The 26,207-nt window shown below is 42.4% G+C and overlaps 1 protein-coding gene and 2 pseudogenes across 1 annotated transcript; all 3 read left to right on the forward strand.

Moving 5' to 3' along the window:
* Nucleotides 1-398: 398 nt before the first annotated feature.
* LOC129446740 (trace amine-associated receptor 13c-like) lies at nt 399-1,422 on the forward strand (annotated as a pseudogene).
* A 1,975-nt stretch (nt 1,423-3,397) lies between these two features.
* LOC129446928 (trace amine-associated receptor 13c-like) lies at nt 3,398-5,071 on the forward strand (annotated as a pseudogene).
* Nucleotides 5,072-7,201: 2,130 nt separating this feature from the next.
* LOC129446216 (trace amine-associated receptor 13c-like) lies at nt 7,202-8,170 on the forward strand. Its single transcript, XM_073873722.1, has one exon. The coding sequence runs from the start codon at nt 7,202-7,204 to the stop codon at nt 8,168-8,170; it is 969 nt and encodes a 322-aa protein (XP_073729823.1).
* Nucleotides 8,171-26,207: the final 18,037 nt, after the last annotated feature.

Consider the following 26,207-nt stretch of genomic DNA (forward strand, 5'->3'; position numbering starts at 1 on the left):
TTTCAGAGAAAGTTGGTAACCCGAAGTGTGAGTGCGCCCTTAGAGCCTTTTGCAGTTTGGACCTTTATATTTTGTGGAAAAATACTGGAATGTTTTCCTAAAAAACTTCAACAGAAGAAAGAAAGACATGAATGACATGGGGGTGAGTAAATTATTAGGAAATATTCTTATAAAATATTCCTTTGGGTTGATCAAATTATGTGCTAATTTTAATTTTTAGGGTGAACTATAACTTTACCTACATGTTTCATATTTAAGTCACTTATATACGTTAAGCCTAAAAAATTTTACCTTTTTGATAAGGAATTTGAATTAGAAACATCACAAGATGATTTCATTATGCAGCATCAAAGTGGGTGGTAAATGGGTTGAGTCAGTCTGATCTAAACATAATATAAATGACAGAGCAGTAAGGAGATCAGATCAAACTCCTATCAGGAAGAGACTTTACTCATGGGCTATGAGACAGAAGATCATGAGACTCAATACTGCTTTCCTGCCATTAACTCATCATGCATCAAGACAAAGCGTTCAACACATGAATACAATATCATGTATGTGTTTTTTTCATTGTTGTCAGTATGGACTGTGTTTCTGAATCTGCTGGTGATCATCTCCATCTATCACTTCAAGAAGCTTCACACTCCAACCAACATGCTCATTCTCTCTCTGGCTGTAACTGACCTGCTTATAGGACTTATTGTCATGCCCTTGGAGGCTATTAGGTTGATTGAAACATGTTGGTTCTTTGGAGACATTTTCTGTAGACTGTTTTTAGCAATCATGGGGCTGCTTTTCTCTGCATCTCTGAGTAATTTAGTTTTAATAGCTGTTGACCGTTATGTGGCCGTGTGTCACCCTCTGCTGTACCCACAGAAAATAACAATGACTAGAACAATAAGTATTATCTGTGTTTCCTGGTTCTGCTCTTCAGCTTATAACATTTCAGTTTGCATAAGTCTCTCACATAGAAAATACACATGTTATGGAGAATGTACATTTATGTTTACTTTTGCCTGGACAACTACTGACCTGTTCCTGTCCTTTCTGTTTCCTTGTACTGTCATTATATCTTTATATCTGAGAATTTTCTATGTTGCACATCAGCAAGTGAAAGTTATAAACTCTCTGATGAGGAGTGGAAAACATCTAACAGAAGGTTCAGTGAGGAGGAAATCTGAGAGCAAAGCCGCTCTGACATTAGGAATCATTGTGACGGTTTATCTGTTTTGCTGGATTCCCTATTACAGCTTATCTCTAACACCAAACACCATCTTGACTTCTGTTACAGCCTATGTTATGTTATGGATTATGTATATTAATTCAGGTCTGAATCCTCTCATCTATGCTATATTTTACCCCTGGTTTAGAACATCAGTTAAACACATCCTAAATCTATCCAAAATATTTAAGGCAGCATAACTTCTACTGGTACTCAAATGTTCTGATTAAATCTTTATATTACAAGGTTGCTGTTCTTTATTTTTGTGTTCCGTCTTTCCACATACAGGTTTTTGGTCAGCCAGAAAGATGCATATAGATCACAAAAGAAGCATCTTCAACAACCAGTAAACTAAATTCATAGACTAAAATCCGATTTATCTGTGAAACATATCATTTTATCTATGATTCGCTTTCAAAAATGTTTAAAACATCTGCAGGCTGGATTGATAGCACACACGTACAAACACATACAGTACGCATGAGGTAATTTAAACAGATGACTGCTTCTAACGCTTTGCTCTGCTTTGACTAAAGTTTATGATAATTGATTTATTTTATTCACTTAACATTTGGTTAAGTTCAAAAGATGGATGAACTGCATTACATTACTAATACATCAAACGTATGAAATTGATTCTTATGCAGCGATTTTTCTATAGAAATCCCACTGGGCGTATTTGTTTGATCATTCGCCACCGCAAAAGCAGGTGGGTGTATTAGCATATATTAACATCTAAGTTATACTAACATTTATGTATGTTAAAAAAACATTATAAGCTGTCGACCCCAAAAAATGAGCGTTTAAAGACACAAAAATGGATACAAGCAACTTTTCATAGTACTCCTAGAACTGCGTCCACTAGGGGGAAACGTAGTCGGCGATCCACTTTATTCTCCTTAAAGGCAGGGTTTTACGGCTCGACAGCTTATAAAAAAAAATTATTTCTGGGTTCTTTGGCTTGATAGCTGTACATATTGTCACACAGCAGCTTTTAGGCATTATTCAGTTTTTTGTTATAAGCCAGAAATGACAAGGAGGCGGCTTCTCACAATACAAAGTCAATGGAGACGGTTGGATTGCTTTCCCCCCGGTGGGCGTGGTTTTCAAATTTGCATAACTGCGCTCTGTCTCTATGCTCTGTCATGTCTACAGCGCAAGCGCTTGAGACTCCGCCCACCTGAGCAGCTCGTTTGGATTTAAAGGGATACACACAAAAACGGTGCGTTTTTGCTCAGAACCATAAAGTGCCTATTTTTACATGCCACAATAAATTACCTATATGGTATTTTGAGCTAAAACTTCACATATGCACTCTGGGGACATCAAAGATTTATTTAATATCTTAAAAACGTCTTGTGGAATGTCCCCTTTAATGGATTCCCTAAAGTCTAAGCTTTTCAACGATGTGCCGCATGACCGTATATTTTGAAGATTTAATGCTTCAAACTTACAATGACGTAATACAGCCTCACGTGCAAGGGAGGGGGTGTACCGTGTATGGCACAGTGTTCCTTATCAGGTTAAATTAAGAATTTTAGCCCGACAAATATGTCAACAACTTGAACATGAAAATTGTTTAAACGAGATTTTGAAACAAAATGCAATTGTATAGGAATTTAAGAGTAGTAATCATTTCTCTTCAGTAAACTGAAACACAAATATATGCTGAAAAAAGTCTTTGGTTCCTGAATTGCACAGGTTTATAGGCAAAGACATGGCAAGTCTCTTTAATCGACCACCTCCATTTCCTCTTGTGGTGGTCTTCGGCAGCAGATGCTGTAGCGGCATCAAGACCCACAAGATCATTTTCAGCATCCTCTGGAAATTCAAACGTGTGAATCTGGTTTGATGCTAGGTAGATCAGAAAAGTTTCAACGACTTTCTGGGGAAGCTTGATTCTTATGGCCGAAAACGCCTTCCTTTTTTGCACTGTCTCATGACTGTAATCAGTATAGAATTCTAGGCCTGTTCCTCTGGGCAGAGTGGGTTTCGCTTTCCATGCTATTTGAAGGATGGCTTGCCTGTCACGATAACCTCAAAAAAAGCCTCAAAAAATATTTTTGACAATGTTTTCAGGAAAAGAAACACTGAAATATCACAAGATGATATCATTATGCAACATCAGAGTGGGTGGTGAATGGGTTGAGTCAGTCTGATCTAGACATAATATAAATGAAAGAACAGTAAGGAGATCAGATCAAACTCCTATCAGGATGAGACTTCACTCATGGCCTATAAGACAGAAGATAATGAGACTCATTACTGCTTTCCTGCCATTAACTCATCATGCATCAAGACAAAACGCTCCACACATGAATACAATATCATGTATGTGTTTTTTTCATTGCTGTCAGTATGGACTGTGTTTCTGAATCTGCTGGTGATCATCTCCATCTCTCACTACAAGAAGCTTCACACTCCAACCAACATGCTCATTCTCTCTCTGGCTGTGGCCGACCTGCTTGTAGGACTTTTTATCATGCCCTTGGAGGCGATAAAGTTGATTGAAACATGTTGGTACTTTGGAGACACTTTCTGTACAGTGTTTTTAACAATCATGGGGTTGCTTTTCTCTACATCTCTGAGTATTTTAGTTTTAATAGCTGTTGACCGTTATGTGGCTGTGTGTCACCCTCTGCTGTACCCACAGAAAATAACAATGACTGGAACAATAATTACTATCTGTCTTTTCTGGGTTTTCTCTTCAGCTTATAACATTGCAATTGGTATAAATATTTCACATAGAAAATACACATGTTATGGAGAATGTGTAATTATCATTACTTTTGCCTGGACAATCACTGACCTGTTCCTGTTTTTCGTGTTTCCTTGTACCATCATTATAACTTTATATTTGAGAATCTTTTATGTCGCACATCAGCAAGTGAAAGTTATAAACTCTCTGATGAGGAGTGGAAAACATCTAACAGAAGGTTCAGTGAGGAGAAAATCTGAGAGCAAAGCCGCTCTGACATTAGGAATCATTGTGACGGTTTATCTGTTTTGCTGGATTCCCTATTATATTTTATCTTTAACACCAAACACAAGAATGACTTCTGCTATAGCCTATTTTATGTTATGGATGTTGTATATTAATTCAGGTCTGAATCCTCTTATCTATGCTATATTTTACCCCTGGTTTAGAACGTCAGTTAAACACATCCTAAATCTACAGGTATACAAAATATTTAAGGCAGCATAACGTCAATTGGCCTTGTTCATTATAATAATTAAGGTTCTGGATTTACTGTCATTGTTCACAGATCAATAGGTTTCAACACAAGATATAACATTAAAAACTGAGAATATTTTTTTAAAATGGCTAAATCTGGCAGAGCTTAATAGAGTGGGTTTGCCATTAAACTAATAAACCCATTAGGGTGCCGAGCAGGTTTATGTAAAAGGCCAAACATATAAATTATAGGTGACATAAAGGAGTATACTGTTTATTACAAATTTCTTTGTTACAGTTAATTAAAATAATTAACACAACACACGTTTTTAGTCTTAAATATGTCAGAATCTGCAGTACAGAACAAACAAGCAAATAAAAACATGCACACAGTAGCACACAACATTACCATTCTATACAAATAATAAAAGATGTCCCAATAAGAGAAAACTGATTTTAATATTGAATTTATTTAAAAATATGAATTATTTCATATGCATAAGTTACTGTTGGGTTACTGAACATGTGAGCAGACAGAACACTGACCTGCAATGAAAAGCAACAATTGCATCAGTCTGTTAATCTACTTTCATGTGAGTTTATTTCCCACTTTTTATGATGCTTTGATGGACCATCTTTGGATGCATCATATAGGTGTTAACATGACATATTAATATAACACCATAGTGAATACATTTACTGTACACAAAAATAATTAAACATGAAAATTAGAAATACAACATGAATCATTATGTTCTAAAATGGGTATGTTGTTAAGTAACTTAAAGACCATTACTCCATTCCACTGCCGTGCCTGCACTCAGTCCAGTGCCTGCTGTCGTTTCCATTCGCAGCTCAGTGCCCACTGTAGTGCCTGAAGAAAGCCCAGTGCCCACTGAAAACCCTGAATGCAGTCTAGTGCTGCCCGAATGGCGGTTATAGCGTCAGCGTTGGGATGCATCTGGGCTGCCTTCACTACCCACAGTTCTACCAAATACCAATTTTTTTTGGGGGGGAGCTGTATCCTAATGGCTGCAGTGGCTGTGAGCTCTGTCACTGTGGCCGTTGGTGTCCTCACCAGGCTGGCATCTCCATGGCTCCCAGCAAAGCCGGCATCTTCATGGCCCCCAGCAAAGCTGGCATCTCCTGCCCTGCTGGCACCTCCGTGGCCACTTAAACTGCTTGCACATCCGTGTCCACCTCCCTGGTATCCGGTGTGGGCTGTGTTGCATTGATGCGGAGTATGTAAAGTACACAAGTATGTACAATTACACCATCAGAATCCCCTCAGTTACAAAGCACATACATCAGCAGGCATTGGTCATCACTTCTGGTGGCCCAACATGGCTCAGGACATTAGAAGGTTTGTGAGTGGATGAAAGGAATGTGCCATTTCTAAGACTCTTCAACATCTTCCCACCAGTAAACTTCATCCACTTACCATTTCACACAGTCCCTGCTTCTCAAGGTAACACATTCATATTTATCATTGTCAACCGTTTCTTCAAGTCAATTCGCCTAACACCCCTCAAGGTTTTACCCACTGCTATGAAAAGTGCACAGTTACTAATATTTCAGCATGTGTTCTGATATTTCTGTATCCCCAAAGATATTGTCTATAAAAGAGGTCCACAGTTTATTTTAGAGTCTGGAAATCTTTTATGAAGCTCCTAGATGTTATTTTAAGCCTTTCCTTTGGTTATTGTCCCCAGACCAAACAGAGAGGAAAATTTAGGAAGTCAGTCCCATCCTTCAAACCTTCTGCCATGACCACTAGAAATCCTGGAGCCAATTCCTTCCTTGCTTTGAGTATGCACTGAACTCCCTTCGACAGCAAACCACAGGTCTCACCCCATTTCAGTGCAGACTCAGCTATCAACCACCAATGTTCCCCTGTTCTCAAGAACTGACCAAAGTCCTTTCGGTCTAACATTGGTTCCAGAAGAGTGAGAGAGTCTGGGACTCAGCTCATCACCACCTGCAGGGGGCTGTAAGATGTCAACGATACGCAGTGGACGTAAACCTTTCAGGGCCACACACCTACCAAGTGGGACAGAAGGTGTGGTTTTCCACAAAGGACATCGGCCTGTCCCAGATACATCGGCCCATTGACCATAATCAAGCTGAACCTCTTCCCAGTAGGCAGTCTCATAGTTGTTGATGAGACCGATCAACGTGAAATCGTCTGCACACTTGATGATGGCATTAGATCCATTCACGGGCCTACCGTCGAGTGTGAAGATGGAGTAGATGAGGGGCTTAGCATGTAGCCCTGTGGTACGCCAGTATCAGTGAGGTTGGTGGCCTGACCTAACATGCTGAGGTCTATTGGCCATGAAGTCCATGATCCAGTTGCAAAGTGAAATGTTTATACCCAGGTTTCCAAGTTTAGTGACTAGCTTGGAGGGGATGGCAGTATAGAATGCTGAACTGAAGTCAACAAACAGCATCTACTGTCAAATATCTCACCTCAACACCCCATTCAGAACATTCAGAATATGTAGACATGTCAAATCGCTGTTACATAAGCAGTTAAAAGCTTTAATTTTTATATGGAGTTAGTACATTTGATGGCAGCAGAATCAATTACATATATGTGATGAAATAGAGTGTTGGAGCATAATGTTGTTTTAGGGTGGAGTTCTGCTTTAAATTAATACATTATAAAAAATATCAAAAGATGATATAATTATGCAGCATCAGAGTGGGTGGTGAATGGGTTGGTCAGTTTGACCTAGACATACTATAAATAAAAGAACAGTAAGGAGATCAGATCAAACTCTTATCAGGAGGAGACTTTACTCATGGCCTATGAGACAGAAGCTCATGAGACTCAATACTGCTTTCCTGCCATTAACTCATCATGCATCAAGACAAAACGCTCCACATATGAATACAATATCATGTATGTGTTTTTTTCATTGCTGTCAGTATGGACTGTGTTTCTAAATCTGCTGGTGATCATCTCCATCTGTCACTTCAAGAAGCTTCACACTCCAACCAACATGCTCATTCTCTCTCTGGCTGTGGCCGACCTGCTCGTTGGACTTATTGGAATCCCATTGAAAGCAATCAAGTTGATTGAAACATGTTGGTACTTTGGATACATTATCTGTAGACTGTTTACAATAATCATGGGGCTGCTTTTCTCTGCATCTCTGAGTAATTTAGTTTTAATAGCTGTTGACCGTTATGTGGCTGTGTGTCACCCTCTTGCGTACCCACAGAAAATAACAATGATAAGAACAATAATTACTATCTGTGTCTGTTGGTTCTGCTCTTCAGCTTATAACATTTCAGTTGGTATAAGTGTCTCAAATAGAAAATACAGATGTTATGGAGAATGTGGATTTATGGTTACTTTTGCCTATATAATTACTGACCTGTTTCTGTCTTTTCTGCTTCCTTGTATCGTCATTATAACTTTATATTTGAGAATCTTTTATGTCGCACATCAGCAAGTGAAAGTGATAAACTCTCTGATGAGGAGTGGAAAACATCTAACAGAAGGTTCAGTGAGGAGGAAATCTGAGAGCAAAGCCGCTCTGACATTAGGAATCATTGTGACGGTTTATCTGTTTTGCTGGATTCCCTATTATATTTTAATTCTAACACCAAACACAAGAATGACTTCTGTTACAGCCTACATTATGTTATGGATGTTGTATATTAATTCAGGTGTGAATCCTCTCATCTATGCTATATTTTACCCCTGGTTTAGAACGTCAGTTAAACACATCCTAAATCTATCCAAAATATTTAAGTTAGCATAACTTCTACTGGTCTTGTGCATTATAATAATACTAAAGGTTCTGGATTTACTAGCACTGTTCTCTAAAGAACTGGTCAACACAAGATATTAATTAAAAACTGAGAATATGTTTAAATAAACTCTTAGTTTGGCAGAGCTTAATAGAGTGGTTTGGTATAAAACCCATCAGGGTACCCAGCAGGTTTATAGACACTGCAAGCCAAAAATGTGTAAAGGCTTTTTGGCTTTTAGTCTTAAATACATCAGAATCTGCCGCACAGAACAAACAAGCAAATAAAAACACACATACAATAGGCACAACAATGCTATTTGTATAAAAATATTTAGCTTGATTAGTGTTCCAGATGTCCCAATAAGAGAAAACTGATTTTAATGTTGAATTTAATGAACATAATTCATTATTTTATGTGCATAAATTCCTGTTGGATTACTGAATATGTTTCACATGAGCACACAATACACTGGCCTGCATCATCAAGAGCAACTATTGCATCAGTCTGTCAATCTACTTGCATGTGAGTTTGTTTTCCACTTTTAACAATGCTTTGATGGATCATCTTTGGATGCAGCAAGCAGGTGTTAACATGACCCACCCTGAAGACCCTGCACACATTTTAAATATAAAACATGAAGATTAAAGGTATAAAATAAATCACTATGTGCTAGAATGGGTCAAAAAAAGTTTGCAAGTCAAAAGCAGGGGCAAATAAAAGCAATCACATTCTGCTGTCAGTAAAATAAATTGTCTTAAAGTCAGCTTTTTACCCCTGCTGTATCATACATGTAAATTATTTGTTCAAATAACATGTCATTTATTTATGTGGAAGTTGCATTTGGTCAATAAAAGACGTTTGTTTATTGTTTTCCGCTAAAACCGTCTAGTTTGTAAAAAAAAACCTTTCAATACAGTTTACTTCGCATTGTGTCAGTAGCTGAGGCTATGGGGGGAAACTCCTGTTTACTCCACAATAGAGGCCTATTGGTTAAAGTGCCCATATTATGAAAAACTCCCTTTTTCTTGGTTTTGGGATGTTATTTTGTGTCTCTGATGCTCCCACACGCATACAAACTTGGAAAAAACCCCATCCATGCTGTTTTGAGTGAGATACTGGTTTCTGAATGTCCTCTGCCTTGAGTCTCAGATTGCGTTCAAACTCAGCTCCGTTGTTACGTAACTAGCCGTTTCGTCACATTCAGTTTGAATTTTCCCGCCCACCACCCCACTCGCAGGTCTCCACCCACCAGGAGCTAGAGAGAGCACAGAGCAGTCAGTCACTTCCAGATACCCTGCTGTTATCATGTCTCACTGAAATAACAGCGGTAACACTTTACAATAACAGTACATGAATAATCATGTACTAATACATAAATTAATAATTACTTTAATATGAAGTAATGATAAGTTAAGCCATGTACTAATCAATAACTTACCATAACTATGTCATGAGTCATATGAATTAATGCATGAATTACAGCCACCTTAACTACACATTAATACATGTTTGTTAGTTAATGCATTAATTAACACTTTGGGTAACCAAAATCAAACATGCTCTAGAACAGTGGTTCCCAACGGTTCGCAGGATCTGATGCTTTGTTTGAGGTCAAATAAAGATGCATAAAATGTTCCACTTATAATTTAGAAACAAAATATATCTTTCAAATTCATGTGCTCACAATACCAAGATAGCAGGTAGTTAAAGTATTTTATTATGTAAGATAATTGTTCTCTATTTTTGTGTGCTTGTCAATGTAGATTGCAAAATCAAAAGGAAGGTGGATGTAAACGTTACGGCCTACAACAGGCTGTCCGCTCGTTGCACTTGTGGTCTGCTGCTTTTGGCGCTGTCAAAATATTTCAGTTAAAATCATTCGGACTATTCCTCAGAAATGACAAACATGTTAACCAAAGTCACAATGCCAAATGTATAGTGTTCATATAAAGACAATCAAACCGTCAATCATACCAGTTTATTTGTGAAAGCCATTAAAATGTTATCTTGATGTTATTTTAATTATTGTTTAATTAATTTTTCACATTGTATCAGGATCAGCGTTCAGCCAGGGGCGGATCTACGGGTGGATTCATGGAAAACATTATGTTTTTTCATTCAAACCGTAATTCTTCAACCATTTGAACTATCAAAAAATTAGAATTGCTCCTAAAGAAAACAAATTGCGCTTTTGGCAATATATGGTTTATTACGGTAATGTCTTGCTTTCCGTCCACCAATCGCTGCTGTCATTTAGAGCGGAAGAGGCGGGTTTGAAGAGAGCGCGGTAGGTTAGATTGCACTGAGTAGCAGATTTGTGTCAACGTGTGGATCACTGCGGTAAAGAAAAGACTTCTAAATAAAAACGGCGTACACCAGCAACACTAAAGTTAACTCGCTCTTGGTGGCTCGGGACTCGACGGCCTGACTGGACTGTTTAAGTTGATTTTCAATAAAGCAGTGTTGAATTTTTTGCTTCTGGGTCCTCTATGTTTCTGAAACAGTGCTTAGGTAAGCCACGGGCGTTTAGCTAAATAAATTCTCAATGCTTAAATAGTTCATCGTAAATCGTTCTAATATGCTTATGACTTGCGAATGTTATGCTTATTTAATTGAAATAAACCAAGCTTAATGACGTATGCAGCCTGCATATCCGACCTCCGGAGGATGCAGCCTTCTGTTTGAGAGACGACCAATTGTAATACAGTTAGATTGAATAACGTAATTCCATCTTAAAATGTACAAAACTGACGGAAAAAACACAGTCATTTTATCTTCCCAATTAACGCAAGTTAAAAAAAAGTATGTGCATTTTTCTGGCCCGCAGATGTATAGATGCCCACCCATCAAAAACACTTTCTGCCTCCGCCACTGGGTAACTTATATTTTTATTTGTTAATGTATGATAAGGTCATGCCTTTACTAAGGGGGCACATCATTACTAACTCATCGTTTACTACTCATAAACTAACATAAATTCATGATTTATTCATGTATGATTAGGTCATGACTTTACTTGAAGGGGCACATCATTATTAACTCATCGTTAACTACTCATAAACTAACATAAATTCATGATTTGTTATAGTATGATTGGATCATGACTTTACTGGAGGGGGCACATCATTACTAACTCATCGTTAACTACTCATAAACTAACAAAAATTAATGATTTGTTAATGTATGATTAGGTCATGACTTTACTTGAAGGGGCACATCATTATTAACTCATCGTTAACTACTCATAAACTAACATAAATTCATGATTTATTAATGTATGATTAGGTCATGACTTTACTTGAGGGGGCACATCATTATTAACTACTCATAAAGTAACATAAATTAATGACTTGTTAATGTATTATTGTGTAGGCCCTACACAATGACTTTTCTTGGAGGGGTACACTGTTAAAAAGTTATCAATTACACATTCTATACAAATTCAGCTCATCAAAATCCTAATTTTTGGTGGTTTTAAAGGAGAGGAGCAAATGTGAAAATTGGTCAGACATTTGGAAGGGGTAATAATGGCTTAAAAGAAGAACAAGACAGATACTGTATATGCATTTTGATAATAAGATGAGCCAGTTCACACAATAACCATCGTCTGTAGGCTAACACTGATTTAAATTTAGAAAGAATAGCGTCTGTCACTCTTAATGGCAGCAGTGGAACTAATTTTAATTATTAATTCATAATTGCACATTTAATGATTAAGGTTAACTGTAAATGTTGCAAGAAATCCAGTGCCATTCAATGTTTTTAGCTCAGCTGCAGGAGCAAATGTTTAAACAGTTTTGCATTACAAATGTAAATATTTTGCATTAACAAAAGTTATTTTCGTTCTTCTAGAGAGCTTGTTTGATATGGGGTATGCAAAGTGTTAATTAATGCATTAACTAACAAACATGTATTAATGTGTAGTTAAGGTGGGTGTAATTCATGCATGAATTCATATGACTCATAACATAGTTACGGTTAGTTATTGATTAGTAAATAGCTTAACTCATCATTAGTTCATATTAAACTGATTATTAATTTATGTATTAGTACATGATTATTCATGTACTGTTATTGTAAAGTGTTACCATAACAGCGCTATTTGGAAATTATGGATTATACTCCCGCCTACTTTTAAAAACAAAGTTTTAACGCGTGGTTATTGGAACCCGGAGTAATCTTATATACAGTGTGTTACGACGCAAATAGTCATCAGATTGTAGGCGATAAGACCTTCATGCGAAATCTGATGTAAACAACAGACTATGTATCTATATTTCACGGATTATATGCATTTGTGGACAAAAATGGTCATTGGATGTATTTTATTGGACTTTCATGGATCATTCACACATCTGAAACAGACTGGATTCGATTCGCAATCGTTGTATCAACACAAAAGGTAAGAAGTCACGTTATATTTGCATGTTGTCATCTTCTGTCACAAAATACTACATTTATGATGCTAGAGCATCTGTGTCTCAAAACAGAGATCATACATTGATGCTAATCCCGTAAATTATACCTTTTAAATGTATAGTGATGTTAAAATTGGTTGTAAACAGTAGGCTATATAGATATTTTTGCAGGCTAGATAGTTTACAGCGTGGTTTCGAAAAAAATATTTAACGGCTTTATTTTACAATTCTACAAGAACTAAGTAATAGTGCCTTGCCAAACTAAATGTTTTTTGCCAAACTAACTGAGACCGGGCCTTACCGCCCCGGCTTTCTGACGAGGCTAACCCCCGAGCCTCTTATAACTTTACGGTCCGGATCTCCCACTAGCTTCTAGCAATTAGCACGTGGTCCACAAGCAGTATACATCCCCCGCTGGGTCTTAATTTCTGTAATTTGCGAAAATAATGCGTTTGAAAATGCTTTATAACGGGAATATGTTAGTATTGTCCATGCAGGGAAAACGAGTGTATTGTTGAAACTGCTACATCACAATTTACTCTGGAATCATTGTGTGTCATGAGTTTCTTCTCCTGTAGTGTAACGTTACTTATTAGCGATACTTTTCTGCTTGATTTGTCTGTTGGCAACATAAACCGTTAATAATAATATATAAAATAATAACACAGTATGGTCTGTACTGCTCACGATATCACTATGCACACGCACATGACGTTAGTAGTGGGGCGTGATCAAAGGAGCAGCAGCTCATTAATATGTAATGACTAGCTCAAAACGGCACAATCTGAAATGCCCTGAAACAGAGCCTCCTATGGGTAACAATCTTTTCCTACAAGCTATTTCGAGCAAACAACTTTTGAAACATGCTTTATGGAACTCATACACCTATTTAACTTGTGGAAAAGCTGTCATAAGATGGACACTTTAACAACTGTAAAAATTACAGACGAATAAGTCTGCCAAAAGGGGCAGGGACTACGCCCTATATAAGTCCGGGTCGAACACCATAGAGTACTTTTTTCTTTCTTCGGCGTGATCACCTTACTGTTCCGAAAAATTAAGCCTTCGTTTGCCGTGGAATGAGCCCTGTGCAGCTGATACATGCTACTGGAAGCGTTTTACTCTGCGCCCATCCGGTAAGAGCAAAATTCTGAATGAAAAAGTCGCAGATCCACAGAACAGAGGGGCACTATTTCAAAGCGGCCTTTCACAATTTTTAGAGCAAAATGAAATATGGCATTAATTCGTCCAGACGACTGGTTTATATCAGTGTATCTGAAGGATGCTTACTTCCACATTCCGATAGCCTCTTTTCACAGACTGCTTTTGAGATTTGCGCTCGTCATGACAGCACAGCAATACACGGTCCTGCAATTGGAACATTCTCTAGCCCAGACATGGCGCCACGGAGGACAATGGGGGCTTGGCCCCCCAGAATGAATTTGTGCTCCTCCAGTTTTCTTTTCAGACATAAATGAAATTGGAGTGCTAAATTCAGTCATATACTTTGAAATAACGATTGCATTAATAACGTGTATAACTAAATTCATCCAATGACTGCAACTACCTAATCTCAGGCGAATGACTTTGGCGTGCCAAAAAAAGAAGAAAAAAAAGAGCTAGCCTACATGAAGGGCAGTACAATTCAGCGACCTAGATGCTGTTTTCTTGGTGTTTCAACCTGCAAAGTTTTAAACATTAGTTTCTTAAATGCAACTCACACGAGCTAGTCATGTCGCTGTTACTATCATCCTCAAAGCAAACTGCATAGATAAATCAGACATTATTAATAAAGCTGAAAAACAGGCTATCAACTTCAGGAGGACTAAAACAAACACACGGACTGTAGGCAACAGTTTACTTCCTGGGATTGGTGATGTAGAGGAGACCGACATTATCATAATTCCTCCTGCTTCAGACTCACAGCCTGTAAGTTAACTCCTATTAGCATTGCATTGTAACCAAATCTTTCAAACATGGTACGGAGCATCATATATCAGAGGTATTCAAGCCAATCACAATGCGTCAGGAAGAGAGTGAAATCTGGAGCTACAAAAATGTACAGTATGTGGAAAATAATGCTTGTTAACGATAAAACACGCAAACACATTGTATAATACCAAATACACAAAATAAAGTTGTTTTTAGTAATGAAAAAGGTGCTCTTTAATTGTCCTAATAAAACTAAGGCCTAGCCCTGGATTAATCTAAAACCTGGGAAACTGCCCCAAAGTGTTAGGCACAAGAAAGCCAGACATGTACACGGAGACGTCACGTCGTGACCGACGAATTGGGAACTCGCTTAGAGAGACCAATCTGCTTCGAATACTACTAAAACGCCAATGAACTTGGCATTGAGATATTTGCATAATGCTGGTGCCGCCCCGCCAGGTGCGTATATAAGGAGCACGTGCAAATAGGGAAATCAGCTTCTGTTCGCTGAGAAAGCCGGAAGGTGACCGGCCTAAACAGCAGGTGGCAGCACCTGTGGCGACGGGACGTGACGTCTCCGTTCCCTCCTTCAGGGAACGAGGGTTACATCCGTAACCGAGACGTTCCCTTTCAGTCGGTCACTACGACGTCATTTCGTGACCGACGAATTGGGAATCCCTACCAAAACGCCACTAGGGGCTGACCTCTTCCAGTGTCTGCAAAACTCTCCAAAACCCCTCGGGGAATGGAGAAAGATAAGGCAGAAGGCCGGGCACTAGATGTTCCTTTAACCCCACAGTAGTGCCAGCGACTGGGAAGCGCCCTACCAGAGCGGGATAGGAACGCTGCGGAAGCCACCGCCCCTCTTAAGGGCTAATGGTGGGCGAAAGTCAACCGTAGTTGAGGTGTAAAGACAGCCGTGGCTGTGTAAGCAAAGCAGTGCTCTGCTAAGGGAAACGTGGGTTGGTAGGATTAACCCCACGGAATAATACTCACAAAGGAACCCGATGGGACACAATGTGGGGCCCTGGCCAAACACGTAGGTTCGTAAGAATACAGCTAGTGAAAGGCTGACAGCCAATGCTCCGCAACAAAGGCTGTCAAGGCAGTGGAGAGAGCAAATCAAACCATTACGCATTTTTGCTCTGTTAGCCTTCCATACTGAAACTCAATTTGGAGCCTCAGTCGGAGGCTGCAAGCCGACTTGCGAGTCTGCTCTCCGTGCCCTCCCTGGTGAGGAAAGAACACGAGAGGATACAGGCTCGATACGAACATTATAAAATCTAATGAACGTATTAGGTGTCGCCCAACCAGCAGCTCTACAGATGTCTGTTAGCGAGGAACCACGAGCTAAAGCCCAAGATGAGGCAACACTCCGTGTGGAGTGCGCTCTCAAATTAAAGGGGCAAGGAATGCCCTGCAAATTGTAAGCTAGGGCGATAGTATCAACTATCCAATGAGACATCCTCTGCTTAGTGACAGCTTTCCCTTTCTGCTGACCACCATAACAAACAAAGAGCTGGTCCGAGGTCCTGAAGCTTTGCGTGCGGTCCACGTAGAATCGCAGTGCGCGTACGGGGCACAACAAAGCCTCGGTTGGGTTTGCCTGCTCCAAAGGCAATGCTTGCAAGCTCACCACCTGATCTCTGAAGGGAGTGGTGGGAACTTTGGGCACGTAGCCTGGTCTGGGTCTCAATGTTACACTCGAGACAGCAGGACCAAACTGAAGGCACGAATCGTCAACAGAGAATGCATGTAAATCCCCTATTCTTTTCACTGAGGCCAATGCTAGTAGGGTCAGAGCTTTCATAGATAAAAGCTTCAGACTCGCAGACTGCAAAGGCTCGAACGGAGGACTTTGGAGTGCTTTCAGCACCATGGACAAGACCCAGGGAGGAATAGAAGGGGGGCGCGAGGGGTTCAGCCTGCGAGCGCCTCTTAGAAATCTAATAACCAAATCATGCTGGCCCACTGATCTGCCGTTAATAAGTGAGTGATGAGCAGATATAGCGGCGATATCAACTTTAATAGTGGAGGGTGACAGCCTACCGTCTAACCTATGTTGAAGATATAAAAGCACGATGTTAATAGGGCATTCTCTGGGGTCCTCGCGTTGCGAAGAACACCAAGTGACGAAAAGGTTCCATTTTAACGCGTAAGCCCGTCTCGTAGATGGAGCTCGTGCCGCGTCGATTGTGTTACTGCACGCTTACCCAGGACTCTCTCTCTTACTTTCTCTCTCTCTCCATTTTTACACAGATGATTACGTCAGAGTCAGAGTGAGCGTCGTGCATCAGAGCTCCGTCGAGTTTATCATCCAAATCCTATTTTCTGACTACCTTGTTCCTATTTATATAATATAACATATTCGTTTATCTCAAGAATACTTTACCGTGACGACTATTGAGCAGTACTACCACGTGAAACGATTTATCACTGCTAAACACCCAGTGTTAGCATATAGCCCGCTAGCATCAACAAACAGCCGATCTAATGGCGGACTCATCCACTGTATGCTATTCAGACCTGTCCTCACCTGAGCGGGAAGCTGTGGAGCAGTTGATACCCGGTTATCGCAGATCCTACGCGAAGTACAGCGCCCAGTTCACCCAGGCTCCAGACATCCACAAGCGACCGAGAAGTGCAAAAAGCGAACACCCTACGCGGTGCAGCTTCACGGACCGCGCTCGAGGGAACGGAGACGCCATCGCCCAGAATGAAAGCGATCGGGAAGCCGTGGAGGAGCCGCTGCCCGGCCGTCGCAGATTCAGCTTGCCTCACATCACACTGGCTACAGACGTCCGCAGGCGATCGGGGCGTGCTGCGAGTGAGCTTCCCTCGCGATGTAGCTTCACGGACCGCGTCCAGGTGACCGAAGACGCCATCACCCAACATGAAAGCGGTAAGACTCCGCTTGTTATTGTAACCTGCATTACTTGCCACATGTACAGTTTAGCTTCTTCCATCAGCACAGAGGGGTTTACTTGTGCTAAGTGTATTGAAGTAGTAAGGCTGACGGAGAAGATTGCAGAACTAGAAGCGCGCATCCAAACGCTAGTTGATGACAGCAATACCGCTAATGCTACAAACGCTAATACCGCTAATGCTACAAACGCTAATACCGCTAATGCAACGAACGCTAATACCGCTAATGCTACAAACGCTAATACCGCTAATGCTACAAACGTTAATACCGCTAATGCTACAAACGCTAATACCGCTAATGCTACAAACACTGTTTCGGGTGCGCCTAGTGTTAAACGTAATGCACATAGCTCGGTTCCATCATCTGAGTCAAGGGTGCCGACTAACTGGGTGACTGTCAGGCGGCAAAGTCGTTTCCGGTTCCCACCCAAGACCCCCCAGGTAATATAAAACAGGTTCGAAATTCTAAGCAACACACCGACTGAGACGTCTGTTAAAAGTGCCTTGGTCATTGGAGATTCGATACTTAGGAACGCAAACATTGAGGCACCAGCCACCATAGTCGATTGTATACCGGGAGCCAGGTCTTCAGACATTAGATCAAAACTTAAAGTGCTGGCTAATGCTAAGCGTAAGTTTTCTAAAATTGTTATTCACGCCGGCACGAATGACACCAGACTCCGCCAGTCGGAGATCACCAAAGATAATATTAAAGAGATATGTGAAATTGCTAAAACAATGTCAGACAATGTAATATGCTCTGGTCCCCTCCCCGCCTACCGGGGGGATGAAACTTACAGTAGATTATTGTCTCTTCACGACTGGATGTCAAAATGGTGCCCTCAGCATAACGTAGGGTTTATAGACAATTGGAAGCATTTTCGGGGGAGACCTGACCTGCTAAAGAGAGATGGCCTCCATCCATCTCAGGAAGGAAGTGCGATTCTCTCTATAAATCTGACCAATAGTCTTACTTCGAATACAGTCTGACTATCCAGGGTACAAGTCAGACAACAGACGGATCGGCTTAACCGTCCATCTGTTAGCTGCCGTGATATGTCAAGATCACTTATATCCCAGCACTTCGAGTCAATCTTACCAGAATATCAACACATTTCAACTGTATCTGTTCCCCGAACAAATAAATACAGAGCACCGCTTGCCACATCTGGTACAAATCTGATTAATATAAAATTAGACAACAATACTTTAACAGATGAACCTCGAATGTTAAAATTCGGCCTTCTTAACATTAGATCGCTTACCAATAAAGAACCTATTGTCAATGAAATAGTTACAGACCAAAACTTAGATGCACTCTGTTTAACAGAAACCTGGCTTAAAGCAGACGACTACATTAGTTTAAACGAATCCACCCCACAAGACTATTATTATAAACACGAACCTCGATTAAAGGGGAGAGGGGGTGGTGTAGCTACAATATACAACAAAATTTTTAAAGTAAACCAAAAATCTGAAGTAAAATTTAAATCATTCGAACTAATGTTGTTAAATATGGAAATAACCGATCGTAACCACAAACAGCTCTCTTTTGCCTTAGCTACAATCTATAGACCTCCGGGCCACCATGCAGATTTCCTTAAAGAAATAGCAGATTTCCTGTCTGAGCTTGTAGTCACTGTAGATAAAGCTCTTATCGTTGGTGATTTTAATATTCATGTGGATAACCCAAAAGATGCACTAGGACGTGCATTTATGGATGTTCTAAATTCTCTCAATATTAGACAAAACGTGACAGGGCCAACGCATACTCGTAAGCACACATTAGACTTAATTCTGTCACTCGGGCTCAATATTAATGACATCAAAATATCACCTCAGAGTGATGCAGTTTCTGACCATTACCTTGTGTCATACACTGTACTTCTAGATAGGATCAGTCAATCCACAACATGCTACAGATTAGCCAGAACAATAATTTCCACCACTAAAGATAGATTTATTAGCACTCTTCCAGACCTGTCCCAAATTAAACATGTAGCAGATAACTCTGACGATCTAGATATTGTAATAGAAAACCTAAACAATGTCTGTTCTAACACATTGGATGCCGTTGCTCCCATTCGAAAAAAGAGAATCAAAGAAAAACCGCCAGCTCCATGGTATGATCATCACACCGCAGCACTCAAAAAGGCAACTAGGAAAATGGAAAGAAATTATAGAAGCACAAAGTTAGAGGTATGGCGTGCAGCATGGAAAGAGAGTGTTAAACAATACAGACAGGCTATTAAAACCGCCAGATCTACCTATCTTAGCAGGCTTATAAATGAGAATCATAATAACCCTCGTTTCCTCTTCAGCACGGTTGCAAAACTGACTAGAAATAAAGAACAAACAGAAACCAATAGTAAACTTCAACACAATAGTAACGACTTCATGAACTTCTTTTCTAACAAAATTACGTCTATAAGGGAAAACATCGTAGCTACCCAGGCAGCCACCACTCAACCCGTTAGTTCACTTAACACTAGACTACCATACGAACATCTTGATTCATTTAAACCTACTACAATAGATGAGCTCTCTAGACTAGTTACATCATCCAAATCATCATCCTGTATATTAGACCCCGTTCCCACAAAACTGCTTAAAGAGGTATTCCCTGTAGTGTCAACCCCGGTTCTAAATATCTTTAACTCATCGCTAGAAATAGGATATGTTCCAACAGCTTTCAAACTAGCAGTTATTAAACCGCTGATTAAAAAACCACAGCTTGATCAGGGAGAGCTTAATAACTTTAGACCAATTTCAAATCTCCCTTTTCTTTCGAAAATATTAGAAAAGGTAGTGGCAAGCCAGTTACGCACATTCTTGACAAATAATAGTACATATGAAAAGTTCCAATCAGGATTCAGGCCCCACCATAGCACAGAGACAGCGTTGCTTAGAGTTACAAATGACCTCCTATTAACATCCGATCGTGGTGAAATCTCAATTCTTATATTATTAGACCTTAGTGCAGCCTTTGACACAATAGATCATACAATCTTACTCAATAGACTAGAAAACTATGTTGGTATCAGTGGTCAGGCGCTAGCCTGGTTTAGGTCGTATCTAACCAATCGCTATCACTTTGTTTATGTAAACGAGGAAGAGTCATATCACTCCCTGGTTAAATACGGTGTACCGCAGGGATCGGTTTTAGGTCCTATCCTGTTCTCGTTATACATGTTACCTCTAGGAGACATTATCAGGAAACATAACATAAGTTTTCACTGCTATGCGGATGATACCCAGCTTTACATCTCCTCACATCCCAGCGAAACACACACGTTTTCTAAGCTAACAGACTGCCTTAGCGATGTTAGTGACTGGATGGCACATAACTTTCTTAAGCTGAACTCCAATAAGACAGAGATACTTATTATTGAACCGAATCGCTACAAACATAATATGTCAGATTACAAGTTGCACATAGATGGCTGCACTGTGGTGCCATCTTCCACGGTTAGGAACTTAGGTGTGATGTTCGACAGCAACTTATCCTTCGATAGTCATATCGCCAACGTCTGCCGCACAGCATTCTTCCATCTTAGAAATATCTCGAAAATACGCCATATACTGTCTACATCTGACGCAGAGAAGCTTATCCATGCTTTTATGACCTCTAGAATAGACTATTGTAACTCGCTACTCGGGGGATGCAATGCAAATCAAGTAAACAAGCTTCAGCTAGTTCAAAACGCTTCCGCAAGGGTACTTACTCGATCTAAAAAGTATGACCACATAAGCCCAATTCTGGCATCTTTACACTGGCTACCAGTTAAATATCGCATACAATTTAAAATATCACTAATCACCTACAAAGCTTTAAATGGCCTAGCACCCTCATATCTTAGAGAATTACTATCAGAATACAATCCATCACGCACACTACGGTCGCAAAATTCTGGTCTCTTGATTATCCCTAGACTATCAAAAGTGTCTAAAAGTGGAAGGTCATTTTCCTACTTAGCCCCTAAGCTCTGGAATGATTTACCAACCGATGTCCGAGAATCAGACACAGTCGATAATTTTAAATCTAGACTTAAAACTTTTCTCTTCAACAAAGCATTCGCATAATTTGTCTAGTAAAAGTTCTTAACTCGAAATAGTTATCTGTACGGAACAAAGCACTCGCGGTCATAACACAGATCAACCAAATAAATAAATAAAAATCTTATCTTAACCTATAGTCGGATTGCGATTTTGGAACTTTCGTGTTCTTGTGAATAGTATGCCATACAAACCCGTTTGCCACTGAACCTGCATTAACGACGACAGTGGGGCCTCCAGCCTTAGTCAAACGGGTTGGCACGTATGGTTCGGTTGTGATTTTGGCGCTTTCTTTGTATTGCAAATAGTATGCCATACAGACCCGTTTGCCACTGAACCTGCATTAACGACGACAGTGGGGCTTGGGGCCTTAGTCAAACGGGTTGTCACGTATGGTTGGGTTGTGATTTTGGCGCTTTCTTTCTATTGCGAATAGTATGCCATACAGACCCGTTTGCCACTGAACCTGCATTAACGACGACAGTGGGGCCTCCAGCCTTAGTCAAACGGGTTGACACGTATGGTCAGGTTGCGATGTTGGCGTTTTTTCGTGATCTTGTAAATAGTATGCAATATAGACCCATTTGCCACTGAACCTGCATTAACGACGACAGTGGGGTTACAGGCCTTAGTCAAACGGGTCGACAGGTTTCATTTTCTCTTAAAAATCGGAAGGTGACCCTTAGTTACCTATATACCGTCGCAGTGGGCCCCCAATTTGCAAAATCCTCAACTGTGGATAATATAATTATGCTGCAATAGTTAGTCTGTCTGAAACTAAGCTGATTCAACCACATCACTGTGTGACACTTGCATTACATGTGAACGGCCCCTACGCTAATATGATTTTGTTTTTCTCTCCCTGTCTCGTCCCTGGGTCCCATTGACCCTGAGGACAATGGGACAAACAGACCCAGTTCCGGTAGATGTGAAAGTCGGCACACCTCTGATCTACTGGTCGTCCTTCAATGTGATGCCCAGCTGATGCCTGACCAACGACCACCGGCAGGACCCGCTTAATATCCGCTTAATATCCGCTTAATCTCTGCTTAATCTCTGCTTAAGCTCCTTATCCGTTAATATGTGTGTATATACATGTATATCTCCCAAGGGTTTTTCCCTCCTAGGACTTTTATTTTTATTTCCTCGGCTAAACAACCCGGGGTTTTTGTTTTTTTTCTCCTAGGGGGTTTTTTACCCCGGGGAGGTAGCCTGCTTGGGCTTAACTTAGCTTCTTCTTCTCGACGTTACATTAGTAATATGCTCGCTCATAATGTCGCGTCATAGCCGCAGCAAATTTGACTGCTTATGCTATTGTGTATTATGTTATGCTATCTGTCGTTTTTCTGTGCTTTTACTGCTTTTATTAATGTAAAGCTGCTTTGAAACAATTGAGTATTGTGAAAAGCGCTATATAAATAAAATTGAATTGAATTGAATTGAATTGTTAGATACCGCCTGGGGTAAATCACTTAAACCTTGTGCGCGCTCAACGACCAAACGTGGAGATTCCACAGGTCGGGGCGCGGGTGCCATAATGTGCCCCCTCCTTGAGAAAGAAGGTCCTTCCTCAGGGGAATCCGCCAGGGAGGGGCTGTCGCGAGGAGCATTAGTTCCGGAAACCAATTCCTGGTCGTCCAATATGGGGCGATCATTAAAAGGCTCTCCTCGTCCTGCCTGACTTTGCACAGAGTCTGTGCTATTAGACTCACTGGGGGGAACGCGTATTTGCGCATGCCCCGCGGCCAGCTGTGTGCCAGCGCATCCACGCCGAGGCTGTCCTCGGTTAGTGAATAAAACAGGCGACAATGGGTATCGTCCGGTGACGCAAATAGGTCTATCTGCGCACGACCGAACTTCCTCCAAATCAGCTGGACCGTCTGGGGGTGGAGTCGCCATTCGCCGGGGCGCGCCGCTCGGGAAAGCGCGTCTGCCGCTGTATTGAGCGAGCCCGGGATGTAAATGGCACGAAGGGACCTCAGATGCTTCTGACTCCAAAGGAGGAGATGACGAGCGAGATGCGACAGGTGACGAGAGCGCAAACCGCCTTGACGGTTGATATACGCTACAGTGGCAGTGTTGTCTGAGCGCACTAGTACATCCTTCCCTCGCAGCTCCGTAGCGAAGCGTACGAGTCCCAGATATACTGCCCATAACTCGCGGCAATTGATATGCCAATGCAACTGGGGTGCTGTCCACACCCCCGAAGCCGTGAGCTCGTCGTACGTGGCTCCCCAGCCCGTGTCGGAGGCATCTGTGTGGACAACAGCATGCCTGGAGACCTGTCTCATGGACACACCGGCCCTGAGAAACGCGGGGTCTGACCACGGGGGGAATGTTAGGCGACACGCAGGTGTAATGGTTACACGGTGGATGCCGGCGCGCCACGCTCTCCTCGGGACTCGATCGTGAAGCCAGCGCTGAAGCGGTCTCATATGGAGCAGTCCGAGCGGTGTCACGGCCGCTGCTGCTGCCATACGCCTCAGGAGTCTCTGAAATTGTTTCAGAGGGACCGCATTCTTCCCTCGGAATGAACCGAGGCAAGTCAGAATTGATTGGACGCGCTCTTCTGTCAAACGCGCCGATAAATCGATCGAGTCCAGTTCCATACCGAGAAAAGAGATCCTCTGCGTGGGGCAGAGTTTGCTCTTTTCCCAGTTGACCCGAAGACCCAAACGGGCGAGATGTTGAAGTGTTAGATCTCTGTGTTCACACAGCGTCCGCCGAGAATGCGCTATTATAAGCCAATCGTCGAGGTAAGCCAAAATGCGAACACCGCTCTCTCTGAGGGGTTTTAACGCCGCCTCCACTACTTTCGTGAACACACGGGGAGAGAGAGACAGCCCGAACGGTAAAACTTTGTATTGATATGCCCGACCCTCGAACGCAAACCGGAGAAACGGTCTGTGACGAGGGAGAATGGACACATGAAAATACGCGTCTTTCAGGTCTATCGCTGCAAACCAATCTTGGGGGCGTATCGCACTGAAAATTTGCTTCGGTGTAATCATCCTGAAAGACCTCTTCTGAAGAGATTTGTTCAGGACACGCAAATCCAAAATCGGTCGTAATCCGCCGCCTTTCTTGGGTACTATGAAATACGGGCTGTAAAAACCCGATCTCATCTCGGTAAGAGGGATCAGCTCGATCGCGTCCTTCGCCAACAGGACTTCGACCTCTGCACGCAGTACATGTGCATCGGACGCTTTCACCGTGGTGAAACGTACGCCGGAGAATTTGGGGGTGTGCCGATTGAATTGAATTTCGTAACCGAGGCGGATCGTGCGTAAAACCCAACGAGACGGGCTGGGAAGCTGAAGCCAAGCCCCCAGGGACCGTACGAGAGGAATTAACGGCACTACCGGTGTACCCGCGGCGGGGCAGCGAAGCGGGACAGGCGGGACTGCCGGTGCGTCTGCCGTGACAGCATAAGCATCTACAGTATGTGTGTGTGTGACACTGACCTGAGCCCGCTGAGGGAGACGGTCGTCCGGCCTCCTCAGCGGAGGACGCAGACTCCGAAGGGGTTGCTGGTGGTCCGGTCTCCGTAGTGGAGAACTCAAACTCCTCAGAAAACACCCGCTGGCGATAGAGGAGAGGGAGGAAGAGCATCTGACTGCCCGCTCACATCTCTCTCGATCCTCTGGAGACCTGAAGGAGGAATAGGAATGCACTCTTTTTGTGGTTTTGTGGGTGCCGGCTGAGAAGCCGGCGGAACAGAAACAAAACGAAACCAAAGATTTTCCACCCGGCCCTCTACCGGTGGAAGGAGCGGTGCCATTACCGTCTCCCGCTGAGTGATCCCATCCAACTCCAGGTCACCCGTCTCAGGGCCGCTTCGATTTCCGTTTACCACGGGAAGCAGGTGGGGCGGGCGGGGCGGGCTGCCGACGGCTGTTCCCCCTCCGTGGCCTGGAAGATGTTCTAGCGGGGGGGGCGGAGGCAGCCGCCGGAGGGCGCCCTCGGCGAGGAGCAGACGGAGCCGCCGGCGCTGGAGGGCGAGATGCAGGTCGCTTGCGCCGGGGCATGATCTGAGTGATTGCCTCCGTCTGCTTCTGGGCGGCGGAGAACTGCTGGGCAAACGACTCCACCGACTCACCGAAAAGGCCCGCCTGGGACACGGGAGCGTCCAAGAACTTATTCTTCTCCGCATCCGACATGTCCGCCAGACAGAGCCATAGATGGCGTTCCTGGACCACCATCGTGGACATCGCACGACCAATCGCCTGCGCTGTGACCTTCGTAGCGCGGAGGGCCAGATCCGCAGCGGCCCGGAGCTCCGAAAGAACAGGTGAGTCGTGTCCTCCCTCGTGCAGATCTCTCAAGGCCTTAGCCTCACCATCGGTGAGGGCGGTGAGGGGGGAGGGCTGAAACGGCCGTAATCGGGTAGAAAACGGCGACTTCCAGGTCCTAGTCAGCTCCTCGTGCACCTCGGGGAAGAATGGCACCGGCGGATAGGGTTGTGAAACCCGGGCAGCTCCAAAGAACCAATCATCCAGGCGGGACGGTTCGGGCTGAGGGGGGTGAACCCACTCTAACCCTACGTTCTCCGCCGCTCGAGCGAGCATGGCCACCATCTCTGGATCAAACTCCGGCGTCACGACCCGTCCGGAGGGGGGAAGGACGTCAGGGTCATCAGAGGGAGAGGGCCCACCCTCGGATGCTGCGGTCTCCGTGGACCCGGAGGGAGGCACGACAGATCCTACAGACATCG

The sequence above is a fragment of the Misgurnus anguillicaudatus genome, chromosome 12, assembly GCF_027580225.2.
Source record: "Misgurnus anguillicaudatus chromosome 12, ASM2758022v2, whole genome shotgun sequence".
NCBI classification, from domain to species: domain Eukaryota; kingdom Metazoa; phylum Chordata; class Actinopteri; order Cypriniformes; family Cobitidae; genus Misgurnus; species Misgurnus anguillicaudatus.

What these genes read in the sequence shown, in the direction of transcription:
- LOC129446216 (XM_073873722.1), top strand. Translation starts at nt 7,202, where the DNA reads ATGGCCTATGAGACAGAAGCTCATGAGACTCAATACTGCTTTCCTGCC.